The following is a 22,747-nucleotide window of genomic DNA, read 5'->3' as shown; positions in this document are numbered from 1 at the left end:
AGGATTTTCTTAGTTAAAGAAGCATTTCACCGCTGGAAAGACGGCCTTTTCATAAAACTGTCATGTCTTCAGTAGAAAGGCGCCAATGTTTTTGAAGTTGGTGCTACATGACCAGAGAAAACAGAGAAAGGGGTCTGTAGTGTTCACTTCAACTCACAAGGTTGTAAAACTACTACAACCAGAATGCACTGGGCTCACTGCCGTGCAACGTCACTCCCAGATTGCAAATAACTTAAGAAACCTCTGTTGATTTGTACAAAGAGGAACCATGTATACCATGTATAGACAGAGATGGTACAAAGTTCCATCCATCCATCCATTTTCTTCCGCTTATCCAGTTAAGGGTCGTGGGGGGGCTGGAGCCAGTCCATCACAGGGCCAACACATAGAGACAGACAACCATTCACACTCACACCTACGGTCAATTTAGAGCATCAGTCAGCCTCGTCCCCTCTTGATGTCTTTGGACTGTGGGAGGAAGCTGGAGTACCAGAGAGAACCCACACAGGAACAGGGAGAACATGCAGACTCCACAGAAAGATCCTGTGCTGGAGCCGGGGCTGGAACCCTGAACCTTCTTGCTGTGAGGCCACAGTGCTGACCACTGCAGCACCATGCTGCCGTGGTGCAAAGTTGACAGGCAAATGCACCCTTTCAGGTACGCGAGTACCTCGATGTTTGAGTGTGAAGTAAAGTCTTTGGTCTTGCCTTCGTGTTTTTTTCCCCCTCGCCAAATCAATAGCTGTTATGCTGATTGGTCAAATTACATCTTTTTCTCCATTTAACACCAACCAGCAGGTGATGGCAAGAGAACGTAAATGGTCATTAGCACTGGAGATCACTTGTCTCTGGAAAATATTCAGCAAATATCAGTCTTATCAACATCCTAAAAATGCTAGTAACAAGCTAATATGTAGCTGATACAGTAGAACTAAACATCACGACAACTTTCACATAACCAAGTGGCGCTTGATGAAGTTTCTTGTGGTTGGTCAAACATTTTGACATCACAAAAATTACAAAAAAGCGGGTCTTTGTTTTTTTAACGTGAAGTTTTAATGTCTAAAACTTCTCCTCATCAAATAGTGCCTTCAATTTAATGTTCAGATATACCAAAGCCTGAGTCAGTCGAGTCTAATACTTCTCCTCATCAAATAGTGCCTTCAGTTTAATGTTCACATATACCAAAGCCTGAGTCAGTCGAGTCTAATACTTCTCCTCATCAAATAGTGCCTTCAGTTTAATGTTCACATATACCAAAGCCTGAGTCAGTCGAGTCTAATACTTCTCCTCATCAAATAGTGCCTTCAGTTTAATGTTCACATATACCAAAGCCTGAGTCAGTCGAGTCTAATACTTCTCCTCATCAAATAGTGCCTTCAGTTTAATGTTCACATATACCAAAGCCTGAGTCAGTCGAGTCTAATACTTCTCCTCATCAAATAGTGCCTTCAGTTTAATGTTCACATATACCAAAGCCTGAGTCAGTCGAGTCTAATACTTCTCCTCATCAAATAGTGCCTTCAGTTTAATGTTCACATATACCAAAGCCTGAGTCAGTCGAGTCTAATACTTCTCCTCATCAAATAGTGCCTTCAGTTTAATGTTCACATATACCAAAGCCTGAGTCAGTCGAGTCTCACGTCTTTTGAGCACAATGCAAGTCAAGTATTAAGTTGCACGTCTGCAACTTTAAATGTGACTCCAAATCTCTAGTCGAGACCCCCGTCTCTGGGAGGTTGTGGCTTTCTCATTTGCATATTTGTGCCCCACACTTTAGTGATCAAAAGCTGTGATTTAATCAAACACAGCGATGCTTGCTAAAATAAGTCAGGAAAAACTGAAAAAAAATCATACCCGCATGTCAGGAATCCACCTCAGTTCAATCCTTGACAGGTTAGATGACTCACTTAGAGGTGAGCGCAGCTTCACTCATCTTGAGGACTGATTGCGTCTGACCGCATGGAACGTGTGTGGCATTTTAAAAATCATCACTCTTAATGTGGCTCACGTTTGACATATGAGACGCCTGTATGACTCCGAGACATCTTTTGTTGTCATGATGATCAAGCATGTATTTGTTAATTAATCAGATGAAAGCCTGAAGCAGAGACCAGCGGGAACTTTTGGCCTCATGTGTCGCCCACTCGTTTGTTCGCTTGTGTCTTCCCGCAGCATGACTGTGTAAAGACCTCGTACATGCTTTCACATACAAGAGTTATTTAAAGCATATCGGTCTTACTTAGTGAAGCCATTACTGTCATCCCACAATGGTCGCCTCTGCTCATCTGCACATCAGTATCAGTCGCCTGCAGAAAGCCAGCGTGCTGGTACTTGAAAGGCACTACAAGTGGAACATTAGCACACATCTTCTGCCCTCGAGGTCCTCAGATGGCTTTGATTTCTAGTTGTTTTACGCTGAGTTACTAAGATTGCCACCAGACGGTTTAGTGAAGCTGTTCAACAAGCTAATTCAACTCTTTCAAGCTCTTATTAGCTGCTAATACTTCCCATCTTTGGAGCCCAAGCCCTCACTTACCACATTTTTATGGCTACACAGTCACCCTTTGTGTGCTTTTTTTTTTTTTTTTTGATTTAAGTAAATCTTATATTTTAGCATTAAACAACTTTAGTTTTGCATGTGCCTACCCAAACAAACAAAACAAAAAAAACCCATGATGGCTCAAGTCAAAAAATACACTTCAGAAATCATTACACAGGAAGGCCAAGCTGTACACAGTGCCACCTACAGTACACATCCTCAGCATGGTTTCTGAGAGAAGAATTTGACTCACTGTTTTTGTAAATTAATGAAGCAGATGGATACATCAAAATGAAATGTCACAAAGAGCCTGCATCATCGTCGTCATACCAGAGTTTATTTTTGAAACATTTTTTTTGATGCACAGCGGTGTAACTCTGTCTTTTTTCACATCAATCCAAGGAGGATTTCTGGTCTTTAAATCAGTGTTGCAGTAGGGCTGCAGATGTCGTCAGCAGTTGTATTTATTTTCACATGAGGGAGCCGATAAAGTTCTGAATGGTTGGATTGCGTGCCACAGCCCGGTCTCATGAAAGCTCTGCTTCATCAGAGCCCTTAATAGATGAGACCTCTTTCCCTCTTGTGTCCCTGTGACCTTCCCTGCGCTTCATTCTCTTGTTCTTAATATTCAAAAATTGGATTAGAGCTCATCAAAGTTGATGGATTCATACAGCACAAGTTTGGTGTCTGGGAGCTCTATAACAGTGCTTCTAAAATGGCTAAATATAAACAGTGAATGTCCCAGTAAATCTGACACAAGTTCATGCCAGGAAGTCATGAGTGAGCAACCATTTAGGGAAACTATTTTAGCAACATAAACACGTGGTGTTTATCATTATACCGGTAAATAACTCAAGTTGAGGATATCATCGTCATGGGAACGGATGATTAATAATTATACCCTGTTTACAAGATAATAATAACAGCAGTCACGGTGGACTTGGTGCGTGCGGTTAACTTTACACTTTCTGCCTTTTCACATTGTCTCACTGTCACAGCTAATCTCGCTCCTTAGCACAATTCCTTCCAGGATTTATAGTCACCATGTAGCTGCTCATGCAAGCCATTAACAAAGTAACAATGCTTCTTTATGGTTAGTAATAATTTTACTTGCAGTCCCATCAGTGTCAGCAGCCCTGAAATCCCCACAGAGTTAATTATCCTTTAGCTTTTAGTCAGTCAGGCCAAGAAAGGCCAAGTTTTAACTGGTACATTTAATTTTCCCATCAACATAACTCATATTAAGGATAAAGCACCACACACACACATACAATGTTGGCTAGTACACACTCAGGTTATTGTGTACATTGTATTAAAGCAGAATGTGATCTGCTCATTAGGATTGCCAGAGAATTTAATATCTGATCCATCAATACGAAACAGTCTGGAATCATTTTAAACCAAGTCATGCTACAAAGCTGCGTTAACACTGGTATTGCAGACATGTTTGGTTTTGCATACTAAATAAAGATTTGTCAGTAAATAGGCTCATCTGTTTCTTATTTTTGCATGGAAACATATTATTTGTTGAGAGGGGGAAAAAAAGCATTTGCTCCAAAACAAGGAGGTCAAGGTTTGTGAAATACTTGTCATTCTTTCTCTTCTTGGTATTTATTTAACGTCACACATATTCCAGAAATACTCACTCTTGATGAGTCATTCCTAAAATTAACCTCCCAAATTATAACCCCCAGACTGGTTTTGTTGAATCCCAATTGCCAAGACGTTGAACAAACGCATCAAACACGGAAAAAATTGCTAAGATGTTGATCACAGATGTTGGCAGTGGCACTTCTTTCACAAACAAAACTGTTTTTGAGTCTACCAGTATGACAAACAAATGTGTTTTTGTTAGGAAAAGAGAGAACATCAGCAGGCTGCGCTCACTGTGTATCAACGCTGGACCTTTTACTGATGGATGAAACTGGATTCACCACGATTTACAGTGTCTATAAATATTGTCTCTGCTGCCCAGAAGAGGGATTAAACCGAGAAGTCTCACCCCACCTTTAGTGTTCAGTAAAGTGTGTGAATCATCTGTCTTGTGGGACGCTAACCTCATCGCACAGCTTTAGAATGTGTTACAGAATAAGCCAGAAACTATGAGTTAATGTCCTACCTGTTAGATTGACTTTGAGCTGCTGCATCCAACAAACATTCTGCTGATTTTACGTGATGTTAACCTGGATGATCTTCCTTTTTCCCTGTAGAGGTTGAGAAGGACTTGGCCAAGCTGGCTGAAGTAGGAAAGATGACAACTCGGACCGCCAACAATCCGCACAGTAGTCTGCTCCATTCCCCTCTGCGCCACAGAACCCTACCTGACACACTTCCACTGCCCAGCCTGGGGTCCAGGCCCCAGTCTCCAGCTGGCAGCCTCTCAGGCAAGCCCTGCAGTGTGGGCCTTCCCCTACTCAGCCCCAAGTCCACCTCCTTGGTCATGGGTCGGACTCAATCTCCCAGCAACCCTGGGAGCAGAACTCAAACCCCCCGAACCCCTAGCAGGCCACTTACCCCAAATAGTTTACTGACACGCTCCAGCTTTAACACTGGAGCTCATAAAGAGGTGACTTTCCGGAGGTCACGGAGCCGACCTGTGACACCCACAAGTCAGCCCATGCATCCTCGACCACTGCTCACCCCTCCTGGACTAAGCACCACGGACAGCCTGGGAGCCAGCCTACGGGCATATCTGTCTGAGGTAAAACTAAACTAAAGTGTAAAAACAAAAGGCACTAAAATTTGTCCTGCATCTTACGATAAAGCTTCTCTCTTCTGTTTACGGCTACTAACTCAATTTGGCACATATTTCAGCTACTTGCATGTGTTGTAGTTTGTGTGTGTGTGTATAGATAGATCGATATATAGCAACTAAGACAGAATATAGTACAGCCAGGAATGAATAAAACATGGAGGGCTCGGTGTCAAAAGGCGCAGCGCCCAAGTAGAGTTGGCTGGAGAACATGGGAGTCTTGACAGAACGGGATTATAAGTGAGAACACACAATATCACACATGTGCACAGGCTCTCAAACGCACATGCTTCGTGTGGGGTTTGGTGGGAGAGTCATGGAGGTCCGTACACTAGGATGTCATTTCACTGTGGAAAAATGAGTCTGGCATAAAAGGAGAACTTTCAATGGGATTTCTGTCTCATATTCCTTTCATGATCTACTTAACAGCGGCGCTGTTAAATATGAGACCTTTTTGAAGGCTTTATTAATGGTGGGCAAGAATTTAGCAGGCTCTCTGTACACTCTTTGACAGTTACGCTAGTTGACACCTAAGTGAGATTATCTAAAGCGCCAGTCTGCTTTTATGCGGGCCACCTACTGGAGTAGGACTAAAACCCAAAACAAGCCTCTTAAGCACTGGATTTACATCAGATAAATGATGCCAATTGTGATTTTCTTGTCTCTCTTTAGTTGCGAGTCAAAGAACTGCAGGTTGTGATGTTTTTCAGTGAATAAGAAGAAATGTCAGTGTTTGTGCACTGAGGATTTTTCAGGGTGTTTTCACACCTGGCTTGTTTGGTTGGATCAACCTTTGTGCGGTTGGTTCGGGTGCTGACCAAACGAGCAGACTGATACCCTTGAGAGGAACTGCTCTCGTTCTAGTCCCAAATAAACTCTGACTCACTTGGTTTTGTGGTGAGATCGTAATCCAACCGCAGTCCAACTACCAGTATACCCTGCAGGGTTGAGCCTAAATGTCTCCTGCAACCCAGGTGTGCTTTGCTGTTTTTTGAATGTGTCATAGTGCTACACTCGTTAGCAAAAAAAATCCAATTGTTGATTATTTTGACTTGTATTTAACCTGACCAATGTCTCAGGTGGATTCAAGTATGCTGTTGGCCACCTACTCAACTCAACTGTCTCCAAAGGCTGTGGGGAGCCTCTTGGGTCATCGTTATGACACTGGCAGCTTCCATTGCTCTCAGGCATTTGTCCAGATGAGCAGCAGACCGATAAGGGGGCAGGTCTCAGTGATAGGTGAATTGCTTTGAATGGACAGTCACGCTGCCGTCACACGTAAGCCACTCCTCCATCCCCTCAAAGGGCCCACAGTAGCCCAAACTGCTTTTGGTGCAGATACAAGCACATAAATTAAAGCCTTGCAAGGTAAACTTTGTATTCTACTCAAACTGAAGGAGTTCAAGTTGAAGAAATAAAGTAGTAGGAGATATATGGGAAAAAAATGGTACTGATACACAAAACACTGGACCTTCTTCCTGTTTCTGTCTTGTATTTAGGTTTGCTTGGGTTTCTCTGAAGTGAAAGCAAACCGGACCAAGAGGGAAATGGTGCAAACTCATCAAGACCACAGCAAAAAAACTACTCAAAATTAGTTTTACTAACAGTGTGTTTTCTTTTCTGTTTGTTTCCCTTGGACCATGTTATATGATGATGATATGCATCATTTAGCGTGTTGATAAGTTATAGAGATACATTTTTTTCTATTATTTTCTGACATTGTTTTCCTGCTCTGTTTTATCATCTACACAGATTATCTTCTACTCCACCCTTGCCTCATGTCTCCTCTTTTCCCCTCTTTGCTATCTCAGGATGAGTTTTACCAGCAGTTACAGGCCATCCGACAGCCTTGGCATATTCCCAGCGACACAGACAGTGACATCCTGGAGCCTCCTGAACAGGACAAGAGTGAGTGACCTACCCCGCTCTTCCTTCCCTCTGTCTGAATCTATTATACGGTATATCACCTCCCAATTCCGGAAAAGAACAAACACTCACAGTTCTCAAAACCTCTCAGCTGAATCCATAGCTCACAAATGTGCCCCTCTAATGTTTTTACCTTCTTGTCAGATGAGAGGTTCGTTTGACTACTGTGATGTCACTTGAGCGCGGTGAGTAAGTCGTGTATTAAAGTGGCAATCGATTTATTAAAAGAGATGATTAATGTCCCTCCGTTATTTGTAAAATCCTGAGATGGCGCATACGGGCCAACGCATAATATTTTCACAGTTGGGCATTTTGCTGCAGGGGAAACACTGTCATGTAAAATTTCCCTTTCTGGCACTATGTGCGAGATATATCTCTATCAAGATCCAGTTGACAGACAGGAACGCTTCTTGCCTGAATGTCATAAATCCCATCATAGAAGCGGTCTGGCTGGGATACAGTACGTCCTATTTTTCTGGCTTTGAACATGACTTGAATCAGACCTCCTAGAACGCTCCGGTTCATAAATCTCCTGGATGTATGTGGCAGTGTGATCTGATAGTCCGCCGTTTGCCAAAATACAACTTAAGTAGTTTTCAAGTCACTGAGGTCCACTAACAAACTGTCAAATTTATGCTCTATTAACATTGACCAACACATGGTGAAATCCTCCGAGATTGCTGTCAGAATTTATACTGTAGTTCAAATAAATAAAACCAACTTCTGTAAACATCACATATTTAGGTAGAGCAGGTAGTTTTAAGGCCCTCTGTGAGAGTGGAACTTGGAAACTCTAAATATCGATTTGGGAATATGATCGTGCGCTGAAATCTTCACGGAAAGATGAAAACTGAATCGATTAATCGGATGTAGAAGGTTGATGACTTTGCTTCAGGGTGGTGCAGGTGGAAAACTCATTTGAAAAAAGGTTCAGCCAAAAAATAGCAGCTCATACGAGCAAAAAAAATAAATATCTACACATAAGTCGGTGTACATCACTTTGGAAATAACTCACTTCAGGCTGAATCAAATCTCGCAGGTCGTACTAGTCAGGCAAAACTGTTAATTTTGTTTGCCAATGAGCACAAAATCCTAATTTACCATTTAGTCTGAAATGCTGTTGCATTAGCATCACCTTGTTTTCTCAGCAAACAAAGCATCAGAGGCAGATTCTCAAATGGAAAATGAATTGCATAAAGGAATCAAAATGACAGCTCTCAGCTGACGTTATAACACAAGAATTCCAGTCAAACAAAAGATCAAGCAGGCAAACGGTTGTCACTTTGAAATATAACCTTTCTTGACAAGTTCCTCTGGAGGATGGTGGTTTTGCCAAATGTGTATCTTGCAAAATGAATGGATAAATGTTCTTAATAGCCCCTGGGGGCTATGGTCTAAGCCTTGGCAATGGTCGTGGTATGTGGAGAGGGGATATGAGCCACACATTGATTTAGAGGCGGTTCAGACAAAGAGGGAGACTGACGGAGAAAAAGAGACCAAATATCCACAAAACGTGACAAAGCACTTTCTGGCTTGTGTGTGTGTGTGCATTGGAGACCATTTATGCTAGTAATGTCAACGTGTGTGTGTGTGCGTGCGTGCGTGCGTGCGTGCGTGTGCGCGCGCAGTATTCTAAGAGACATCTAAAATCTCTGCCTACTTGTTGCTTGAACGGGGGTGACATCGCCTCTTGTTTTCTGTGACACACATCACCGGATGTTCACCCCAGTTGTCCTCTGGAGGTAAATAAATCTCCAAGTAACAGCCAGAGTTTTAAAGTTGATGTCCTGAGTAAAATCCAAGCACTGACTCAGGTCTCTGCTAGCAGCTTAGTTGTCCATCACACAGTAGGAAATAACAGTTACCATGAACATGTAAGAATAAATATTGGTAAACGTAGGCATCACACTACAGCTGACTATTGTTACAGAAAAGGAACTGAGTGAAAATGATATGACCTTTCACGAAATATCAAATCAGTCAGCAAGAAAAGCAAAAGAAAAAAGTTGAATACAAATTTTAAATCAGTCAACATGTTTCAAGTTAGCTCTTTTTTAACATTCATCGAGAGAAGCTTGTTAGATGAGGGCATTTCATCTCAACAAGAGGAAAAACTGCCCCCAGAATATTTCAGGCATAAGTCTGTATAAATACCCTAGAGGTGACTCAAGTGTGTGAGGTGGTAGCTATATTTTTGGGAGGGTGGGTCAAAACTTGGCCACACCACAAGTTGGAACAGGTGTCTGAGGGTCAAAACGTGGTTTAAAGGTTGGTTTAGGTTTAAGGTCAGGCTCAGGGTCATGCTTTCAGTCTTGGTTCATTCAGCTGATGTTGAGTTTAGTATAAAGGAATGGAGAATTTATGACTGTGAGGTGCCCATGATGGTAGTAACTTCTCGTGTGTGCATGCATAACATATGTTTGTGAGTATGGAAGAGCATTCCACTGCTCTTAGAGTGGTTGGCTGTGTTTCATTTATGTCTATGTCACATACCTGTCCATACATATGTACCACTGAGTACGAGGCTTACATCATTACTGCGGTTACGCCCTCTTCTCAGTATCACAGCAGATGTGTCAGACCTGGCGCCAAGTATATGGTGAGAGCTAAATAATGGGGGAAAACATCCACTGCTATTTCCTGTAATTCTTTAAACTTCACTATATGGGACTTCCACACATAGGCCATTAGAGATGAAAGAAATCTGTCATTTCGACCGAACTTAACTCTGACGTTGGTTTGCTGTCCCACACACTTTCATGGATTCAGTGACTGTTCTCATCATTAGAAGAGTGTTTCAAAGGCCCTTTATTCAGGCAAATGTAATCTTGCATAGTCCTCTTTGAAAAAGCAGTTTTGAATTAGCCTCAGAAACCATGGTAGCGTATTCATGACTCATTCTCTCTCTCAATCTTTTCACAGGTGATGCACGAGATGCCAATAAGAGATCTGTGTTTTCAGGTGAGAAGCTAAAAAGAAGAATTCTTATTCTCGACAGTCTGAAAACTAGAAATAGAGTATTGTGTTTGTGTGTAGCCAAATTCTCTTCATCCTGAAATCCCATTGGTTGTTTTCTACTATATTTAATGAAATTCTCTCAAGGTTTTTGTCAGATGTCGCATTAATAAGAAGCGACATCAACTTTGACCTTTCATGGTCAAAATATCTTCTGCTCATGCAAAAGTCCCAGTGAATATTTGTGCCAAATTTGAATAAATATTTTTGAGATATTGCAATAAGAGGGATGGGCTGGGCAGACAACCCATAACATTAATGTCTCTGGCCCGTGGTTGTCGCTTGGTGAAGAAATAAAAATAGTGACACACTTCATGCCTCATGGGAAGCTGGATCATTTGTTTCAGCAGAAATTAATCATGCTTGCTATTGTAAGCACTAGCATTAAGTAGAGAGAGCCGAAATGTCTGACACTGACCTCATTTGTTGAGCCACAACTTGCTACCCAAATAACTACCAGTGGGTGACTTATTGTAGAAGCCTCCAGCTTCATTTATGGTTCATTCAATTACCAACTCAGGCTACATGGAGGGCACAGTGGAGGCTGTCCATCCATGTGGAGAGACAGAAACACTGTAGCCCAGTTCCATTAAGTCACCAGGGTTGTGAATTTACGCGCAGCAGACAGCGTCAACTCTCAGCGTCAACATTTGGGAGAAGCAGAGAGTCTGTCTGGTTTGAGGCTGTCTGCGGTTCCTCTCATGTGGCGATGGAGGTGCCCACAGTTCCCAGTGTCAATGTGCCAGTCTGGAACGAGATATAAGAGCGGGGCTGCTGCTGCTGCTTGGCTATCAGAGAGCCCTGAGCATTGCCACGGCAACCAAACTCAAAGCTCTCAGCTTAAGTAACCCCCAGTTCTCTCCCAGAACTTGTTGGGAAATATGGTCGTTGTAAGCTCCACTGGTCAGGACCAGGCCTCATTTTCCACCTCGTGTTTGTCTATGACATGTTCAAATATTAAATAGCTCTTTCATACTAAATTGCCCTAGTTATTATTTTATTGGTGGTTTAAATTTGTGTGATTTTTGGTTTCTAGGAGACTGATGTTTTGTCTTTCATTTTCACAGGCCTATAGTGACGAAGACCAGAGACTTTGATCCAATCAAACTATTATGCAAGCCACTGGACCTTTTGAATACGTGTACAGAAACAATTATTTTAATAATTCCTATGAAGGGGGGAAAAAAAAGATTGTATACTTTTTCACCGATATTTCCTAGACATTGTACTGTAACTGTATGATAAAATGTGAGAGCATTACTTCAGAGTCTGGAATATAATATTTATTTTTGTTTGCTCTTCAGCATGCTACTGAACTCCCATGTGGAGTCCAGAAATAGATGCATTTTGTTGTTTGACTCTTTTTCTAGTTGTTGTGCATATTCACATTTTGAGGGCAGCCAGCGCGGGTATGTTAGGAACTGATATGCACTGCTCGATGATGTTCGTCAAACAAGATGTGAAGGGAGTACAAGGAATGCTGTTATACTCATTAAAATGATTTGGTGCTCATGATCTCCTTTTTTTTTAAACTCTTAGACTCTTGAGATGATTGACATGCAAAGCGATTAAATTTCAACTTAAATGAATGAACTCTGCTATGGTTAATCCAGTCTTTCCCAGATAGATGAGCCTTCTAACTGTGTTTCTCACTGTTCTGCTGGCAGAAACACGGTAATCCTTTCAGACCCTGACTACGTTGCGCCTGTGTGTTTTTCTGGACAAGTGCTTGTTAAACTGTGGTTGTCTGAGGGTTACCCAGGTGACGTCAGTTTCAGAGAGACACTGGGGAAACACCCTTGAGAGTGACACAGCTGGATCTGTTCATCTCAACCCTCCAAGTGGCATGGTATCCCCTGCCATGTCTCCCTGTATGCCGTCAGTCAAATCTCCAGTCTCATTTCACAGCTGGGGATTCTGCTTCCAGGAACTTTATGGGAAATTAGCTTGCTTGTCTGCCCCCCGGAGCCAGACAAGAAGATGGATACCTTTCTCTCCTGTGTGTGTGTGCAGTATGGCGCTGAGACTCTCAGAAACCAGTTGACAGCTAGTTAGCTTACCACCCTGAATGGTAGTGGGTGGGAAGTGTTAGCATACCTCAGTCTTCCCCGCTCAGCTTGCAAAACCTGTCATTTCTGTTCTGTGAATTTTGGTTCAGGTTTTGAAATTTAGATTTGTCTAGAATAATCATGCTCCTATAAGGTTGTCCAGAATTAGTCGTAGCTTTTGCTCTTCTAGTTGTCGCATCACCACACCCAGGAGTTTTATTAGGTGTCTCATGAATTTGAATGATCCCATTGTGACTCTTAAGCATGACATCAGTTACATTAATACAGGCAACGGCAGTTTTGGAAACTTTTGATGGAGGAACGCGAACACTTCCCATCCACTACCATTCGTGGCGCTAAACTAACTAGCAATCAGCCTCTCTTTGTGGGTCTCAGCTCCCTAATTTACCCACAAAAAGGAGAAGGGTATCCATCTTATACTCCGGCTCTGGGGAGGACTACAAATATTTGCATTTCCCAAAATTTGGAATAGTCCCTTAAAACCTCATGCTGTAAAACATGCTATGTGAATTAATGTAGACACATCGTGTGCTCATTGGAAAGGGATGTGGTTTTGAAAGATCCACAGAAGAATTTAATGAAATTAGCATAATTGAGTCTCAATGGTGTCTTGCTATAATCTCATGCTGTTTTTCTGTCTGAATCGGGAAACATCTAGTAACTCATTACAATTTCCAAATTTTAAATTCCATTGTTAAGTCGCCGTAGAGCAGTTGTGAGCGCAATCGCCATATGTTCTTGATCCATAAGACACCAGCACGGCAACACCATTTTTACTGTCACTATTTTCTTCCTTGACTCACTCATTTGCTATGTCAGCAAAATATCCTTGCATATGGATTTCTGGAATGAGGGGAAATAGTTTGGAAGATGAAGACTTAAGTTCCTGACCCAGATGTCATGCAAAGGCAGCTCTCTGAGGCTTTACCTCCCTCTGTGTATCTGTGACTGTCTCTCTATGCCACAACCTATCAAGATGAAATGCATGGATATCCTTTTTTTCTTTTTTCTTTTTTGCCACAACGATACATTTTTCATATTACAGCCCTATGACATTATCTGTTTTTGTGCACATTTAATTACTACTTCTGACCACAGAGTATCTTTATCAGACACACATGTTATTGAGAATCAACATTTCATATCATTATCTCTCTGGAGAATTAAAGTTCCAATATCTTCTTAAAAGTGCAGGATGTTTACCGCACATTCTTTATACACCATTCCAAGCAACTGTACTGGCCACCCAGGAACTGTACTTACTGGGAGATCTGGACCACCATCAGTGGTCAGCAGACTGACCCAGGTCTTCATTTACAGCTAAACAGTACTGTGATTTTCCTGACATACATGTACAGCTTAAATAACTCTATGGTGGAAGAGACGTATGCTTTGAAACAACAGGGTCATTTGCTGCTGGTTCCACTACAGTAAGAATGTGCTATATATGGAAAACCAGCTGTATGTGTGTGAGCCTGTGTAAGAAATAATATCACCATTCTGTTTAAGTAATGGAAGGATCCATCTATTTAAAGATGCTGCAAGCTTTTACATATTTTGTCTCATTACAACATTAAGAGAAGTAATTAGAGTAAATACCAACTAGGAGATGACATCACGACACTAGTACAATATATAATTATGGAGAAGCTACATATTCAACCCTTTTCGTCAGTGTTCCTCTGCGGAACCACTGGGGTACATTTGTGCGGCTGCCTTTTATGGCAACTGTAATTTAAGACATAATCAAAGAAGAGGATTTTTTTCTTCTTCTTCTGTGAGTTGAAATGCTTGTTCTCTCAAAGCTAATGAAACCAGTGTGTACTGTTCTTTAGCTGTTAATTCCCAAGGGTTGCTCACTGCACTCATTTGAAGTTCATGTGGTTCTTCTCTACAACAGAAGTTCGCTGTTTAACATTGACAGTAAAAGCATTGCTGATGGAGCTAATCCTGGTGTCACATGTTTGACAGGGCAGACGTGTTCGTGCTCACAGCTGTTCTGCACTACTGAAACACCAGGTGTACAGTTACCCTCATCTTAGTGTGTACTGCATTTTGTTTAACCCCACAATTAGCTTTATGACTCCCCAAATTACTTGGTTTTAGGGATTTGTCCCAATTATTTTAACTGGGATGTTCAAACGGGGCAACAAACTCAAGTGGACTGCCTGTACAGTTTTGACTATTGCTGCAATGTCACAATAATTTAATGTTCTTTAATAAGTCAAATAGATCAGGTTGATGCAGGTGGCTACAATGAGTCTGTTGCCAAGTGCTCTCACTTAGGGGGAGTTGTTGGGTCTGTAAATTTATTCATGCTCTTAATGCTATGAGAAAATTTCTGTAATGAATTGACGCCATATAAATAAAATTCAATTGAATTAGATTGGATAAATAGGCCCGTTCTTTACATGTCTTAAGTGATTTGATGTAATATCCAGATTCTCTAATCAAGTTTGAATTATATTCCCTCCAAAATCAAAGCCTTTCATGAACCCAGTTTCAAGACCTGCAAAAATGTTTGTTCCATGATTGTTATGTAAAACTAAATTCATAAAAATCCACAATTGTGATACTAACCTTGGCTTTTGTCAATGCCTCAATTATCAGCGTTCTCAATTTAGAAATTAAAAATTAACATAATGTGGAAAACGGTTCTGTAAGAGAATCGGTTTACCAAGATCAGGATCAGGTTTTATTTTTAGACCATGAATAAGGAAACCAAGAGATGTAAAATCAATAAAAATGGATGAATGGATAATGTGGAAAAAATGATCAAAATTATCTTTTAAGGAGTTATGGAGTTGGCCGCCCCCTAGTGGTCAAATACCACTTCCGGTGCGCGTCTTTTCGCAGTTTAGGTAAATCACCTGAAGACACTACAGTCCCTCCACGGTTGTTGAGCCTCAGGTGGGTGGAACCACCGTTTAACACAACGAAAACGTCTTTGACAAGTTTTTTTTTTTTTTGTCAGCCTCTCGAAATTTTGACTTCTAAATGTTTTGAGGAAAACACATCAATGCAGCGATGTCTACTATCAAAACTAAGGAGACAGACGGTCAAGTTCACGGGCGTTTGAAGGTAAGCTAAGCTAGCATTAGCTTTTATTGTTGTGGTCTGTGGGTTAGCCAATTTAAATGGCCATTAAATACTGTACCAACAAAAATTGGTATTCCATAACATTGAAAGGCTTTGCTTCTCTCTAAATGTAATGTCTTATTGAAGAGGTGTTTTTCATTATTTAAAGCATATTTCTAATTACCGCAAAAGTCAAGTTTGACCTGTTAAAACTCAAGCTGCAAAGCATCCGTCTCTACTTTCAGCAGTGTGGACCAGAAAATATCCATCATTGTTGTGTGGATATTTGAGGATGTTAGGTTTGGCTGGACTTGAAAGCTGATGAAGGACACTGCTTGTATTAAACAAGGGTTCTGTTGTTTCTAGCCGAATAGCTTTCCAAACACTCTGGTGTTTACTATGGCAGTGTATTGACCTTCCCCTCTAAAGCCACACAAAATACAGTAGGAAAGGCATTTATTCAGTTTGAGTTTCGTCCCTAAAGATTAAGGAGTCAATCTCAATTTTTATTGCAATAAATAACATGAAAATGGTTCTTAATCTTTGGTGCAGTAGCATTCAGATCCTAATAAAACAATGGAAAAATACTCCATTACAAGTAAACGACTTGCATGAAGAATCCCACTGGTATATCTTGTAAAATGTAGTAAAAGTACTGGTTTAACTGATGTGTAAGTACCTGTGTGGTTGTATACAAGTAAACCACATAAATCAGAGGATGTCATGATAATGGAAGAGGAGAGGAGAAAAAAAAGCTTTTATACACAAATCTGTTTTTGGTTTTTGGTCCTCTTTTTTTTTTGTCGGCTGCATTTATTGAAGTGAAACCATGTGAGAAGTTAAGAAGGAAAATTACTATCAACTCATAGACATCTGATCTATGACCCTGATTCCATGCTGTTCTTTTGACAGTCAGAAGCTGGGAAGTTTAGAAGCCACTGGTTTAATCTTTGAACTAAGGATCAACACATTGTATTTTTTTGGAGCCAAAACTGATACCGATGAAGTAAAGAAGGTGGATAGCTGATACTTTTGACTGATACTCAGTTGCAGTCAAATAAAATAACTTTTTTTTTGTGTGTCAGCAATACAAACAATAAAACTGTATTTAGATCAACATGTTTAATGGAAAGTTTTGCAACTTTGAACTAACTTTAAAATTAAAGAGTACACATGTTAATAGAATAACTCCCAAAACTTCTTTTTTTTTTTGAGGAACACCATGAACGTGATTAGAGGCAATCACTTTATGTTTTGATGCACTCCAGATTAACCGATGGTTACACGCGGTTGCTCCCAGGAGAATGCCTCTTTTTAAGCCCCTGCAGGTTTTTTGTTTTTTTTTCAGTTCTCCTTCACATTCTTTCTTATTATGTACTGTACTATGGAGTGTATATCTGTATTTTTATACATGGAAATTAAAAACAAACAAACAAGCTCTAGGCAGGCTTTCTCTGACTTGAATAAAAAAATGAAATTCATCAAATTTTACAAAATTTCCATAGGAAAATGTTTTTTTCTCCCTTTCCCAAATAATCTGATACTTAAATATCTAAAGCAACAATTGGCCAGATGTTCATCAATCCATATTTTACACTAAAATATAGTTGTTGTTGTTTTTGTTGTTTTTATTTCACCCACGGTGTAAAATCTTCATTTTTAAAAAGCGATCTCAGCTGTTAGATAAATGATACTTAAGTTGTAGTAAGACTCCAGTCCAATGGGAATACTCAGAGTACATTAACATTGTACTTAATTGCAGTAGTTATACTGGCAACCACTGGGGATTAGCAAATGCTTGTATGATCCTTTGGAACATCATTTAGTCAATGTAGTTCCAAGGAGTTCCTCTGCAAATCCAGGAGGATTACACCCTGGATGAATGAACAGAAATCTACTCTGATTGTGAGGCTTTCTGTCAAATCCCAGTCACAGAGGCATCGCTAGTCTTTGTACTCTGCACTTAGGTTCAACCGTGAGGCCTCATTTGCGAGAACAGTAGTCTCAGCTGTCTTGTTTGTATCTCCTGTTCTCTCTCTCACAGACTAATTTATGGTTCTTCTTTCTGACCATGATGCGGTCGATGTTCCAGACATTTGGGAATCGTTTCAAAGGCAGGGCTTTATGTGTGTTACACTTTGGCAGGCCCTGTGGTGGGTGAGGCTAAGACCTGGGTCAGATGACTCATCCAAAATCACTGCCTGTTTCAAGGTCCAGGGAATCTTTATGCTCATATTAGTCCTATTATTGTTTCAACTCCACAGATTTAATCTTGGATTCACGGTGCAATGTCTTGGAAAATGTTGTTTGCTTGAGTGGATTTGTTTTATCCATGTCTCTTGGGTTGAATGTGGACTGAAGCAAAATATTGTGGCAGTGACACAAAAGCACTGTTAACCACATGATATGTATACCTGGTTTCCAAATTCTCCTTCTGGTAACTGATGGGTTCGGTGTCTCGTGCTCCGACTATCCCTCCAGATCTTTTCTCATTAGCGTATAAAGTCGAGGTGGATCTATTGAATCAGTACGTGGGTTTTTACCGTCATGGGGATTTATCGCTCAATCTTATGCCATAACAATATGTTGTCATGTGGTTAGATTCAGCGAACCAGTGTAACAGTATTTAAAGGGTGGACACTTAAAAAAAAAACAACATTTAAAACAATTTGAAAGTGAGTGGATGAACTGTCTATCTCAAGCTAATCTTAGATCAGCTGTCAGACATGCAGAAACCAGTTTGTGCAAGAGTGAAAGTGTCTTTTTAATGAAGAAAAACTTTCAGTCCTGTTCTTTGTTCCTCCCACAAAGAAGAAATACTCTCCTGCTCTGATGCAACTGATGATATAGCAGCACCTACGCAACCTCTTCACGAGCCATCTTTATTGTTTTGACCTACCCAGTCCATCCAGGAGTTGTATTGTGATAGAAAATGCTTGATTTCCTGACATAATATCTTCAAAATTGCAATATAATTTGTGTGATCTATTTATTCACTTAATTTTTGCTGGCTGGTTAAAATCACTGCGGAATTGATTTCTCAAAGGATACTGAACGGCCCAGTCTTTTATTGCTTGGACACACAAATGCATAAACTTGAAGCCTATCAAGGTTGTTTACAGCATCATCTCATGACATCAGGGTCTCGTGAAACCAGCTGCCTCCTCAGGTTCGTCTTGATCCGTATACCACAAAACCTGGCAGAGGAGGGTGGCATGGGCCAAAGAAGAAGATCACGCATTAGCTGTTCAACAAAGTGAAAAACTGCCTTGGCTGGGTATACACTCTGCAATGTGCCCTTCCAGATAATGTATGTGTTTTGCCATAACCAATCAAATAAGATCCCAATACACAAAACCAGACGCTAATTAGATTCATATTGCGGTGAGCGCATCTTGCTCCCTCTGTTGCGGACAAGAGATGAATACTTGTGGGATTTTCTACGAAGAGATTTTTGGGATGAAGTAATAAATTGCCATCTAGCTTGCCAGATTACATGAAAATGATAGCTGGCCTTGTTTATTAGGAGGATTGATTCTTTTCGCCGAAGTGAAATGAATTTTAAACATTTGCTAATCACGTTGGAGACGACTAAGGCTTGATTATGTCTGTCTCTTCACCATAAACCACCACTGTTTAAATGTCCCACTCTTCGCACACCATCCGATAGCTCGTGCAGTATTTTAATTAGAAGCTTTCGTCAAGACCCAAGAAGGTCTCTCACACTCTTCAGCTCCTTTCCCTCCCTTCTGACTGTAATGAATTCTCAAGGAATTACAGTCAAAGGTTCCAAATAGTTCTTGACCTTCTCATGCAAACACTGGTTGAGCTGTATGAATAATATTGAATCATTTTTGAGCGTGTGTGTGTGTGTTATTATATTATTCCATGAGGGCTCTGCTCTGAGGAGCAGCATGCTGTAAGGTGGAGTATGACTGAATGATGATGCTGTTACTGGCCAGGCGGCAGGGGAAGGGCTGCGTGATCAACTCTGTTCAGTCACCACAAGTGAATCTCTGAACACAGGAGACCAAAGACTGTCTGTTCTAGTGCCAGAAAAACATTCAGCTGCTTCACACCTGCTGCTCCATCACTCTTTTTTCCTCCTTTCCCTTGCTCGCTCTCTCTTGTGTGTCATGACCCTTAGTTGGCAAGAAGTGTATGCAGTAGAGTATGAGCCGCCTTTTTCTTTTTGTGCATAGCTGTCATCAGGATCGGCTTCTGTCAGTTGATGATGGTTAAGGGCACCGAGGTCATTGCTGGGAAAATGGCTAACGGAGGTTAATTGTTCCTGTGTGAGTAACACTGGAAGTGTTTGGTTCTCTTCCTCTCCAATCACTACGATGACGCTGTTTCCCCTCGTCAAAGACCAATCCTGCCAAAAGTCTGATCTCAATTTCCCAGCAATCGATGGTGAAGTTATTCACCAGTCATGATATATTAGTAGAAATGAAGCATGATGGGCGAACCAGGATATTATCAATTCACTTTGTTGTACGTTCACATATGTCATGATTTACTTTAAGATGTTGAGACTATCAACATTTCCTGAAGGTTTATACAACAGAGCGTGGATGACATTTTAAATTTGATCCGTGAGTCATATTTGTTTTAGCTCTGGCAATGCAGAATGCCGTCAGTTTTATGGATTCTGGATGTCTGCACCAGCTGTCTCAGATTGTTTTTCACCAGATTAACTCCAATAACTTTCTTCTTAAGATTAGAACCATTTTTTCTAATGGTTGTAAATGTTTATCCAAAGGGAATACCTCTGAAATCCTATCCACAATATAGACTTGAAAATGTGTCCGAATATTATTCAGGTAAATAAACTACCAACCTTGTTCTTAGTGAGACAAAATATATATTTTATTATACCATATTCACGTTCCTGTTTACATGCTTCAGAGCAAAGTCTGACTGTTGACTGAAGACACGCCCACATTACAGCTCAACATCAACATCAGAGTTTGTACCACTCACTGGAAGCTGGATCATGTGTCATAAAGCAGTTTGAATGCTGTACATGTCACAAAAATGCCGTGGGAGCACGAGTAAGACACTGCATTGTGCAATTGGAATGTATAAATGTTCACAGCGCACATCAGTGTTGGAACTGGGATTGAAATACATTGTTTCAGAATGGATACAACCTTATTTGGGTAAAGGTGGTCAGAAAATGCTGTTTACATGGCAGTGTCCTCTTCAGAGTATTATCTTCATGGCGTTTCTATCAGACAAGCAAACTGTTATAATTATTATTTTGTACCGATATTGCATATTCCCATTGTTAAAGTGTCTGTTGCCTTTGGAAGGATTTTGCAGCCCCACCATGTTCAGTAGGGACCACACAAATTTATAGGTGGTTAAACAAAACAAAAAATGACACAGTCTTGTGAAATTTTGTATCCAGCAAGAGTGATTTACAATTGTGTATTATAGGCGTACAGTTAGACTTAACAGCGGTGTCAGTGAATCAGCTAACAAGAAAATAAAGAATTATTTGACAAGGCTGAAAATTTTTTGGCATCTTAAACCAAATGGGCTGAATGGATATAAATGTCATCACAATTTAGGAGCTTTTAAAGCGTGCGTATACACAAGCTTGAGGGCAGAGTCATTCGTCGCCCTTAACATTATCATTCATTCTTGTTCACTTCATGTTTTACAGCAATTGTTACCCCTCTTTTAAACAAAGACCCATTTTAGTCCATCCCGTAAAAATGATTACACTAACATCCTAAAAGAGGCCGTAATCACCTGATTCATTGCTGCAACTGAATATGTGCCTTAAACCTGATACCTTTTAATACAAGATGACTTGTTTCAGGACTGCAGCTCATGACTTCTGTGTTCTGGCGTTTTCTTTCTCCTGTTTAATGGTTCCCATAACAGGATCCGGAGTCTGAAACATCCTCCGTCTCTTGCGTCATCTTGGAGCAGAAGCCGCCTGTAAAATCCCCGCTTTAAATTGCTATTGATATTAACGTCACGCTTTGGCTCGTCTCAAAGAGAAGGGGCCAGTGAATGAACGAGCAGGAATCATTGATAACTTAATAATTTTAGTGTTCCTCCATGATGTCAGCAACAGGTTAGCTCATAGTTGAACTTGAGTTTATGAATGTAGCACGCTGCAGTTGAAGAGCCTTTTCAAGTCAAGGCCAAACAATGAGCCGTTTGGGGCTGATACTAGTTTCTCTGATACTTTTCCATGGAGCTGGGAGGTAATTGGGACTAAACCAATGATTCTGAGTGAGAGAAGTTCTTTCTTTTTTCTGCTAGAACCACTTGTAAGTACCAAGGAGAGAAAAGAGGTGAGGATTAGAGTGACTGCTGAAAAATGTATCTTGCCAGCAGCTGTGGTTCTTTGCCTGAGATTAAATGTGGTGGTGGGTGGGGGGATGAAAGAGGAGCTTGAACTGTGCCAACCCTCCACAAGAGGGCACAGATGATGTTGCTGAAGGAGACTTAATTTCCTCCTGTTGTTTTTTTTTTTTTTTTTTGGACAGAATTTGTGAAACTCTTCATGTGGAACTCTGGGCAAGAAGCTCCAGTTGTTGTTATAAATCACCTGTCTGGTGCTTGCTGAAAGAGTGAAAATCCACAGTTTCAGCATGTTCTGTAATAATTGTCCTCTTGAATTCATAAACTGTTGGCGTCCTCTGAGGAGGCTGCTGTGTGAAAGGCGACAGCGTGGCAGATTTCAAGCTGATGAGGTTGTTTTGTATTAAGATGTCAGACCAGTGCAGAGCAGACCAAGAAGTCAAAAATTTCTGACAAGTAACGTCATCAGTCAAGCTGCTTTGTATTCGCTTAACACAGAACTTTTGCTATGAAGTTATCACATTTAAACAAAGTTCTTCTTAAAAAAAGGACTCTTGGTAAGAAAATATCAAAACAATGTTGGTTTGACCAGATTATTTTATTATTTTTAACCACTTTTTTTTTATTGTTTTGCTTACAAAAACCCAACTGGAGTTCAAATTGCATATTTTGGTTCATTTTGTCTCATATTCTCTCAAGTGCTACTTCGTGCCTGTTTTTCTCCTTTTCTAGCGGTTTTGCCAGGACTATGAAGTGATCATAATGGTATCACCTGGCCTTAAGTGCTGCATGTCAGATGCTGACACAGAGGAGCAGTCGGGGTTTGATTTACAGCAACATGTGGTTCGGGCTGCTTTTTTCTCCTTGCAGTTGGTGTGCTTTTATGAAGCATTCAACTCTGTGGATGGCCCCATATGGTGCAAAAGACATCTGAAGTTGTCTCACGGTTTCTGGAGTTGGTGGGTGATATATTAAATGTACTGGATGGATTGTGGCCCGCGCTATGTGGGTTATGATAAACTATTATCACGACGAACATCG

General features: G+C 40.7%; 2 protein-coding genes across 8 annotated transcripts in view; both read left to right on the top strand.

The window, feature by feature from the left end:
- The window catches only part of c21h8orf34 (chromosome 21 C8orf34 homolog), a 63,757-nt gene extending 52,007 nt beyond the window's left edge, over window positions 1–11,750 (top strand). For all 3 annotated transcript variants that reach the window (XM_086191753.1, XM_086191752.1, XM_086191754.1), the window contains exons 12-15: window positions 4,753–5,243; window positions 7,106–7,202; window positions 10,143–10,181; window positions 11,303–11,750. In XM_086191753.1, the coding sequence (XP_086047879.1) occupies window positions 4,753–5,243; window positions 7,106–7,202; window positions 10,143–10,181; window positions 11,303–11,310 (635 nt within the window). In that variant the 3' untranslated portion in view covers window positions 11,311–11,750. The remainder of the gene's footprint in view (window positions 1–4,752; window positions 5,244–7,105; window positions 7,203–10,142; window positions 10,182–11,302) is intronic.
- A 3,421-nt stretch (window positions 11,751–15,171) lies between these two features.
- Window positions 15,172–22,747, top strand: part of sulf1 (sulfatase 1) — an 88,007-nt gene continuing 80,431 nt past the window's right edge. For all 5 annotated transcript variants that reach the window (XM_086190828.1, XM_086190827.1, XM_086190826.1 and 2 more), the window contains exon 1: window positions 15,172–15,385. The gene's annotated coding sequence lies outside the window, so the exon portion shown is untranslated. The remainder of the gene's footprint in view (window positions 15,386–22,747) is intronic.

Source organism: Aulostomus chinensis, chromosome 21 (genome assembly GCF_037954235.1).
Source record: "Aulostomus chinensis isolate RoL2024-O1b breed Wild chromosome 21, RoL_Achi_v1.0, whole genome shotgun sequence".
NCBI lineage: Eukaryota > Metazoa > Chordata > Actinopteri > Syngnathiformes > Aulostomidae > Aulostomus > Aulostomus chinensis.
Note: the sequence above shows the minus strand (reverse complement) of the source record. Positions and strands in the feature narration are given on the sequence as shown.